Here is a 9,960-nt window from a genome sequence, read left to right as displayed (position 1 = left end):
TCCATAAGTGGTTCGCACGACTGGAATTTTGTAATGGCCACAGTCTCAGGTAAGCGACGATGTCGTGTAATGACGTCATCGTGTGAATTCATGTTATAAGACCGCGTACTGACGTCACGTCACTGTCACAAAGTTTGGAGATCTGTGGCGTCATGGTGACCGCCATCGTCTGATGATCTTTCGCTTCACCTAGGTACCCGGCGGCCGAAGGCCAATACCACGTTAGATGAGACGTCTAAGGCCCTCAACTTAATATTTCACAAAATTCCTGGCCGTTCATACAGGGCTCGCGCGAGCGCTGTCATATCAGGTTTAACCTGACCGTCCCCGAGAGGGCCTAGCCAGGTGACGCCGAGCTAACAGGCGCCTATTGTGAACCTACTAAGGTTGTTTCAGTCACTCACTCACTGACTCACAAGAACTATCATCTCGCGAGTGTGCATCAACTGTATAAGGTTATCACCATCGCACCGTGGGTACGGGCCTAGAGTGTAGCAGACCATTGGTAATAACCGTGATCATCATCATCAAAATTAATCAACAACGGCGGCCGAGACGAAGAAGAGACTCCCGAGCAGGTCCAGGTGGTCTTTCAGGAGCCGCGAATACTGAAGCGCTGTCCACCGAGTCTGCAGCGAGCAGCCCATGGCGACCGCTCACTCATCGCGTAGTGCCGCGGGCGTCGGCCTCTCGACGAGCCACCTGCCGTCCGGGTCCTACACGTGGGACCCGCTGTGCAACAGTCGCGAAGAGCCCACGCCACAGTGCCTGCTGAGGGCCAGGCGGGACATCATGGACATCTTCGCCGCGCCTCCGGCGGGCGTATTCATCGCGCCCGAGGAGAACGACATCACCCGCATCGAGGCTCTGGTTGTGGGGCCCCCGGAAACGCCGTACGAGGGTGGCTTCTTCTACTTTCTGGTCAAGTGCCCGCCCGAGTACCCGAACCAGCCGCCGCGCGTGCGCATCATGACCACCGGGGGTGGACAGGTACGAGCCGGGTGTTTTTGATAGCGAAGCCTTTTTACACCTGGGTCAAACGGTCACTTTTTATCACGATGGGGCCTGATCCCGATCGGATTTCATGATCACAGTTAGTTTCTTTACGTACTAAGCTGTAAAAGGGAGCCAATCACTGATCGCCCCCGCGAATGTGCATCATGACCACCGGGGGTGGACAGGTACGAGCCGGGTGTTTTTGATAGCGAAGCCCTCTTACACCTGGGTCAAACGGTCACTTTTTATCACGATGAGCCTGATCCCGATCGTACTTCATGATCACAGTTAGTTTCTTTACGTACTAAGCTGTAGAAGGGAGCCAATCACTGATCACCCCCGCGAATTCGCATCATGACCACCGGGGGTGGACAGGTACGAGCCAGGTGTTTTTGATAGCGAAGCCCTCTTACACCTGGGTCAAACGGTCACTTTTTATCACGATGAGCCTGATCCCGATCGTACTTCATGATCACAGTTAGTTTCTTTACGTACTAAGCTGTAGAAGGGAGCCAATCACTGATCACCCCCGCGAATTCGCATCATGACCACCGGGGGTGGACAGGTACGAGCCGGGTGTTTTTGATAGTGAAGCCTTGTTACACCGGGGTCAAACGGTCACTTTTTATCACGATGAGCCTGATCCCGATCGGATTTCATGATCACAGTTAGTTTCTTTACGTACTAAGCTGTAGAAGGGAGCCAATCACTGATCGCCCCCGCGAATTCGCATCATGACCACCGGGGGTGGACAGGTACGAGCCAGGTGTTTTTGATAGCGAAGCCCTCTTACACCTGGGTCAAACGGTCACTTTTTATCACGATGCGGCCTGATCCCGATCGGATTTTATGATCACAGTTAGTTTCTTTATGTACTAAGCTGTAGAAGGCAGCCAATCACTGATCGCCCCCGCGAATTCACATCATGACCACCGGGGGTGGACAGGTACGAGCCGGGTGTTTTTGATAGCGAAGCCCTCTTACACCTGGGTCAAACGGTCACTTTTTATCACGATGAGCCTGATCCCGATCGTACTTCATGATCACAGTTAGTTTCTTTACGTACTAAGCTGTAGAAGGGAGCCAATCACTGATCACCCCCGCGAATTCGCATCATGACCACCGGGGGTGGACAGCTACGAGCCGGGTGTTTTTGATAGCGAAGCCCTCTTACACCTGGGTCAAACGGTCACTTTTTATCACGATGGGGCCTGATCCCGATCGGATTTCATGATCACAGTTAGTTTCTTTACGTACTAAGCTGTAGAAGGGAGCCAATCACTGATCGCCCCCGCGAATTAGCATCATGACCACCGGGGGTGGACAGGTACGAGCCAGGTGTTTTTGATAGCGAAGCCCTCTTACACCTGGGTAAAACGGTCACTTTTTATCATGATCGGGCCTGGCCCCGATCGGATTTCATGATCACAGTTAGTTTCTTTACGTACTAAGCTGTAGAAGGGAGCCAATCACTGATCGCCCCCGCGAATTCGCATCATGACCACCGGGGGTGGACAGGTACGAGCCAGGTGTTTTTGATAGCGAAGCCCTCTTACACCTGGGTCAAACGGTCACTTTTTATCACGATGCGGCCTGATCCCGATCGGATTTTATGATCACAGTTAGTTTCTTTATGTACTAAGCTGTAGAAGGCAGCCAATCACTGATCGCCCCCGCGAATTCGCATCATGACCACCGGGGGTGGACAGGTACGAGCCAGGTGTTCTTGATAGCGAAGCCCTCTTACACCTGGGTAAAACGGTCACTTTTTATCATGATCGGGCCTGGCCCCGATCGGATTTCATGATCACAGTTAGTTTCTTTACGTACTAAGCTGTAGAAGGGAGCCAATCACTGATCGCGCCCGCGAATTCGCATCATGACCACCGGGGGTGGACAGGTACGAGCCAGGTGTTTTTGATAGCGAAGCCCTCTTACACCTGGGTAAAACGGTCACTTTTTATCATGATCGGGCCTGGCCCCGATCGGATTTCATGATCACAGTTAGTTTCTTTACGTACTAAGCTGTAGAAGGGAGCCAATCACTGATCGCCCCCGCGAATTCGCATCATGACCACCGGGGGTGGACAGGTACGAGCCAGGTGTTTTTGATAGCGAAGCCCTCTTACACCTGGGTCAAACGGTCACTTTTTATCACGATGGGACCTGATCCCGATCGGATTTTATGATCACAGTTAGTTTCTTTATGTACTAAGCTGTAGAAGGCAGCCAATCACTGATCGCCCCCGCGAATTCGCATCATGACCACCGGGGGTGGACAGGTACGAGCCAGGTGTTCTTGATAGCGAAGCCCTCTTACACCTGGGTCAAACGGTCACTTTTTATCACGATGAGCCTGATCCCGATCGTACTTCATGATCACAGTTAGTTTCTTTACGTACTAAGCTGTAGAAGGGAGCCAATCACTGATCGCCCCCGCGAATTCGCATCATGACCACCGGGGGTGGACAGGTACGAGCCAGGTGTTTTTGATAGCGAAGCCCTCTTACACCTGGGTCAAACGGTCACTTTTTATCACGATGAGCCTGATCCCGATCGTACTTCATGATCACAGTTAGTTTCTTTACGTACTAAGCTGTAGAAGGGAGCCAATCACTGATCGCCCCCGCGAATTCGCATCATGACCACCGGGGGTGGACAGGTACGAGCCAGGTGTTCTTGATAGCGAAGCCCTCTTACACCTGGGTCAAACGGTCACTTTTTATCACGATGAGCCTGATCCCGATCGTACTTCATGATCACAGTTAGTTTCTTTACGTACTAAGCTGTAGAAGGGAGCCAATCACTGATCGCCCCCGCGAATTCGCATCATGACCACCGGGGGTGGACAGGTACGAGCCAGGTGTTCTTGATAGCGAAGCCCTCTTACACCTGGGTCAAACGGTCACTTTTTATCACGATGAGCCTGATCCCGATCGTACTTCATGATCACAGTTAGTTTCTTTATGTACTAAGCTGTAGAAGGCAGCCAATCACTGATCGCCCCCGCGAATTCGCATCATGACCACCGGGGGTGGACAGGTACGAGCCAGGTGTTTTTGATAGCGAAGCCCTCTTACACCTGGGTCAAACGGTCACTTTTTATCACGATGAGCCTGATCCCGATCGTACTTCATGATCACAGTTAGTTTCTTTACGTACTAAGCTGTAGAAGGGAGCCAATCACTGATCGCCCCCGCGAATTCACATCATGACCACCGGGGGTGGACAGGTACGAGCCGGGTGTTTTTGATGGCGAAGCACTCTTACACCTGGGTCAAACGGTGACTTTTTATCACGATGAGCCTGATCCCGATCGTACTTCATGATCACAGTTAGTTTCTTTACGTACTAAGCTGTAGAAGGGATCCAATCACTGATCACCCCCGCGAATTCGCATCATGACCACCGGGGGTGGACAGGTACGAGCCGGGTGTTTTTGATGGCGAAGCCTTTTTACACCTGGGTCAAACGGTCACTTTTTATCACGATGAGCCTGATCCCGATCGTACTTCATGATCACAGTTAGTTTCTTTACGTACTAAGCTGTAGAAGGGAGCCAATCACTGATCGCCCCCGCGAATTCACATCATGACCACCGGGGGTGGACAGGTACGAGCCGGGTGTTTTTGATGGCGAAGCACTCTTACACCTGGGTCAAACGGTGACTTTTTATCACGATGAGCCTGATCCCGATCGTACTTCATGATCACAGTTAGTTTCTTTACGTACTAAGCTGTAGAAGGGAGCCAATCACTGATCGCCCCCGCGAATTCACATCATGACCACCGGGGGTGGACAGGTACGAGCCGGGTGTTTTTGATGGCGAAGCCTTTTTACACCTGGGTCAAACGGTCACTTTTTATCACGATGAGCCTGATCCCGATCGTACTTCATGATCACAGTTAGTTTCTTTACGTACTAAGCTGTAGAAGGGAGCCAATCACTGATCGCCCCCGCGAATTCACATCATGACCACCGGGGGTGGACAGGTACGAGCCGGGTGTTTTTGATGGCGAAGCACTCTTACACCTGGGTCAAACGGTCACTTTTTATCACGATGAGCCTGATCCCGATCGGATTTCATGATGACAGTTAGTTTCTTTACGTACTAAGCTGTAGAAGGGAGCCAATCACTGATCGAAAATTCGGTCAGAATCAAGCTTAATCGTGGTCAGCAATGCATCGTGTGACGCTGGTATTAGTCTACCCGGCGCCGTTGACGTCGTCGTCATAGTATTAGTAGCAGTAGTATTAGTAGCAGTAGTATTAGTAGCAGCAGACAAGAAGGTCACGGGGGGGATCGAACGAGCATTAATTAAAACTGGCGATAACGATGATTCTAAATGCTGTTAATTACCTAAAACTCTTAATTTTTTATTAACGAAAACCAACAGATAATAAAGCGATTGAAGGTATAGAGACAGTATTTGTAGTGTTAGCTGTGCTGTAGCAATCATCATATAAGGGTGAAAAATTAAAATGGTTGCATGTTCGGCCTTGTCTACTTTTACAGCCTTGTCTATTTCTATTTATTCACATTCCTGGGTTTATTAGAATGCAGTTAAATGTTTGTAAATAACGTTCCTTTACTCTATCTGGCTTTACTTCACTGTCGGCTTTCAGTAATGTTGTGTCTAAAAAAACAGCCCTTAAATTCTCTTTCGTTCGTTTGTTGAAGTTACAGGGATACGTTGAAGTACTTGGAAGTGCAAAAATAAAAAACAAAAAGACAGTGCACAAGAAAGGAGAACTCGGCAAGACGAGTGCCGCAAATTCTCTTTGAGCGCTCGTCTTGATCCTCTTTCAGGTAAGTATTGTGTGTTTTTTGCGCTTCCAATCACCACCGTACATCCTTAGATAGATATTCGGGGTTTAACGTCTCAAAACCACCATATGATTATGAGAGACGCCCTAGTGGAGGGCTTCGGAAATTTCGACCACCTGGGGATCTTTAACGTTCCCCCGAATCTGAGCACACGGGCCTACAACATTTCCGCCTCCATCGGAAATACAGCCGCCGCAGCCGGGATTCGATCCCGCGACCTGCGGGTCAGCAGCCGAGTAACTTAGCCACTAGGCCATCACGGCGGGGCCCACCGTACATCCTTACAAACTAGCCCAATCATCTGTCGTCCTCACGTTGATGGCGGTGATTGGTGGCGCAACTACAACTTTTTTTTTTCAGGTGAGCCTCAACCCAAACTTCCACCCCGGCGGCAAGGTGTGCCTCAGCATACTGGGCACGTCGCCCGGTCCGGCCTGGACGCCCGCGCTGTCCATCGAGAGCGTGCTGGTGTCCATCCAATCGATCATGGCCGAGAACCCGTACTACAACCACCCGCAGTTCCGCGTCGAGTTGACGGCCGACGACGTGTGCCGCTACAACGCCATCGTCCAGCACGAAACCATCAGGGTGGCGGTGTGTGACGCCGTGCAAGCCTGCCTCGACGACGAAGCCGCCGTCGGAAGCGTCGTCTCTTCCTGCACGCCACCGCCAACCGCCCTGAGGGAGGTGATCTTCGAGACGTTCGCCGAGTCGTACGACAGGTATGAATGGAAGTGTGACAGCGCGTCTGCCTGTCGAAATATACTGTTGATTACGGATTACTAACGGGACAAAAACGATATAGATGGATAGATGGAATAGAATTGCGCTATGTGGAGTGGATAGATGGATGGGTGAAATGGAATGGGGGAAATTGAACTATGTGGAATGAAATTAAATGGATGGCAACAAGTTGGCTACCCTGCACGGAGGAGAGGGTGCGGATGTAAGAAAAGCATAGCTTCACTGCAGAACGTGGGTGCAAGTGATATAAATCGATCGTAATCCCATTTCGGTTTTGTTCAGTTGACAGGAACAGCTCATTGCTATCCCATAGTATAAGTACCTCGTACTCTAAATCGTCGAATATTTGTTCTAAACACATCGAACCACCCGAAAGCGTTGAACACTTTTTTAAGAACAACCGCGTGATTAATGCTTTTTACGACGAATTTATTTAGAAGAAGCAGCCTATACAACTATTGTGTTCGGTTTGACGGAGATAGTCATTCAGTCTTTCCAGCGCTGTGAACATCGCTTTCCTCTCGGCGTCACAATACAAATAAACACAGAGCATGATCGTCTTGTCACAACCGCATAAGCTGCACGTGTGAATTGCCCGTGTTTACCATTAAGTTTCTGTAGCAAAGAAAAATGGCGGCATTTACTTCATCGCACTTATCCGAACACGTGGGTCAACTCTATTCGCAACCGCCATTTATGTTACAGCTTCGAGGTTACACTTCCACCAAATGATAGAGGTCCGTATCAGCGCCTTAAGCTACGTCTCGGGCTTCCCGTATTTGTCCGGGTATGCGCAGCAAACAAATTGCATAACTTGTGTAATGCAGAACCTTATTTGAATTTGTGACTATTGCTTTATTAGACCAGACAAGCGCTGTCTGCACAACTTAGAATATGTGATTGACTGATTGATATGTGGGGTTTAACGTCCCAAAACCACCATATGATTATGAGAGACGCCGTAGTGGAGGGCTCCGGAAATTTCGACCACCTGCGGTTCTTTAACGTGCACCCAAATCTGAGCACACCGGCCTACAACATTTCCGCCTCCATCGGGAATGCAGCCGCCGCAGCCGGGATTCGAACCCGCAACCTGCGGGTCAGCAGCCGAGTACCATTTAGAATATGTGGTCACAGCGCGCTAAACAGTGTACTGTCCTCAGCGCATGACTTCGCGCAATTTGCGAACATTCATACCGTAACACATTTTTCTAAAAAAAAAACAGTTCATTCTGCTCAAGTCCTCCCATAACTGCTCTTGTAATGCACTTAAGTAAGTGTTACACCTATTGTGAAATGGTGCATTGTAATATCTGAAAAAAAAAACTCTGAAATATCTCAAAAACAACATGTTACACACTTGAAGATGGAAAGCCTGCTTCACAACCGGTAATACGTACATTAGGCTATGCTATCATGAACCAGAGTAATGTGCAAGGCATAGGCGGCCGCAGTGTCATAGACAAAGCCCTATGTTGTTTCCCCCCGCCTGATGTCTTTAAAACCCTTGAGGTTCTTTTCACTTCGCACGGTGTCGCACTGCTTCCGTGAATGGCCCATCTTTGACGAAACGGCGATCTGATGTAATGATGCTATCAGATGATGTCATGGGCTGAAGTCATCATGTGACATCAGGGTGCCGTCGCAACATGACGCCATCATTGATGTAGGTCACGTGGGTTTTATTGCGATAGCAATTATATGGACACTCAGTAAAACTTGTAGCTGGGCGAGTTGGTTCATAAGTCTGGGTAAACTGGTTCATAAGTCTGGACAAACGACAACAGAAAAGAAGAGAGGGACAAGCTCTTGTCCCTGTCTTTTCTGTTGTTGTTTGTTGTCACACACACACACACACACACACACACACACACACACACACACACACACACATACCGGAATCGAACGTGGGACCTCCGCGTCGTGCATGCGAGGCGTTAACCATTGAGCCACCGAGAGGCACCTCGTTGAACGTTTAAACGGCAAGCTATTTATATCCACCACTTACCGCTGTTGGCGGGCATCTCGGGAGGGGGGGAGCTATCATGTTTTCAGCATTATCAGCAAGATGGCGCATTGAGTGCGCGCTGGCTCTCATCTCTCACGCGTACTTTAGCCCGCGGAGAGGAGGGAAGTGGACGATCTCTCGTGCGCCCTTATCTCTCGGTGGGGAGGATCATACGTCTTGGCTGGCGTTGGGCGTGCATGGAACGATTCTGTTGTAGTTACGGGGCGCACAAAGGTCACTGCAATCGTTGCACAGCCTCCGTTTGCGAAAAGCGCGCGTTTTTCAGACACAGCGAAGTGACAACTGGGACGCTTATTCGCGTTCATCTGTACCGGTGAGTACGTTTCGTGCGTCAGTTGTGGGTGAGAAACGCGGGGCACGTTTCCATCTGTTTTCCATTCTACGCGTGACCTTCCAATTTGTTGCTATCGCGTTCATCGCTTCACCTTCGCGGCAAAGCTGTGACCTTTTTGTACTACTTCATTCACGTACCAAGTTTTTTTTTCCAAAGGGCCGTACAGCAAGACATCTAAGTCTTAAACTATACACTTAAGCCTTAATAAGTGAAATGATTTTTGATTTGATAAAGCGGGTGAAGGTCCTACACCTATCACATAACATTTCACGATTATGAGTCATTCTCACACATTATTTTTATAAATTGATTAAAATTAGCTAGCGGTTTTCGGGCGGGAAAAAAGGGCTTCTCATAAAAATTTCATTTTAAACAGCCCTGTGGGAAGAAAAAAAGCGTCGTTCTGTTCTTTGAAACATGCGCAGCTAACTGCCCTCATTGACCTCGCAGGTACGAAGCTGCTGTGAAGGCTCGCCTGGAGATGACCGGCTGTCCGATGAACGACCCGTTCGGCATCACAAGGGGTCGCTACGACTACAAGACATTGCTGCGACGATTGCAGGACCTGAACGACAGGGTCAAACGGAGGAACGAAATTTCGCCCGAGAAGAACGATTAAGGGACGTGATCGAGCACTGGCCAAATAAAGCCCTGTTCCAACTAAAAAAAAAAAGACTAGCTCGCTGTGAATTTGGGAGTGATGCTCTGGACACGTGACAGACAAAACTCACAGGGTTTGAGTTTGAGTTTAGTTTATTTACCGCGTACAGTTGTACAGTAAAGTGGCTGGGACAGAGGAAAAGAGCTGTATAAAACAGCTTGGCAAAGCCCCATATCCCCAGGGTGCCTTGTGTATTCGCCTAAGCACTGTTCCACATGCGAGTGATTTCGCGGCAGCCGTCGCGCGAGCCCTAAAATTGGTTTCTAGAACGTCTACAACAGTCGCTGCAGTCAACATCGCCAGAGTTTTGGAAAAATTCGCGTGGCTCGGCGTCTGCTCCGGGTTAACCCAACGTCACTAGATTATTT

The 9,960-nt window shown here is 49.5% G+C and overlaps 1 protein-coding gene across 1 annotated transcript; it reads left to right on the top strand.

The window, feature by feature from the left end:
- The first annotated feature begins 557 nt into the window (after positions 1-557).
- LOC119181788 (ubiquitin-conjugating enzyme E2 Z) lies at positions 558-9,596 on the top strand. The gene is made up of 3 exons (XM_037433030.2): positions 558-990; positions 6,185-6,546; positions 9,382-9,596. Exons 1-3 carry the CDS (start codon positions 646-648, stop codon positions 9,548-9,550), a joined length of 876 nt encoding a protein of 291 aa, XP_037288927.2. The 5' UTR covers positions 558-645; the 3' UTR covers positions 9,551-9,596.
- Positions 9,597-9,960: the final 364 nt, after the last annotated feature.

Source organism: Rhipicephalus microplus, chromosome 10, assembly GCF_043290135.1.
Source record: "Rhipicephalus microplus isolate Deutch F79 chromosome 10, USDA_Rmic, whole genome shotgun sequence".
Classification (NCBI taxonomy): domain Eukaryota; kingdom Metazoa; phylum Arthropoda; class Arachnida; order Ixodida; family Ixodidae; genus Rhipicephalus; species Rhipicephalus microplus.
The sequence above is the reverse complement of the archived record's forward strand: the minus strand, read 5'-3'. Positions and strand labels throughout refer to the sequence as shown.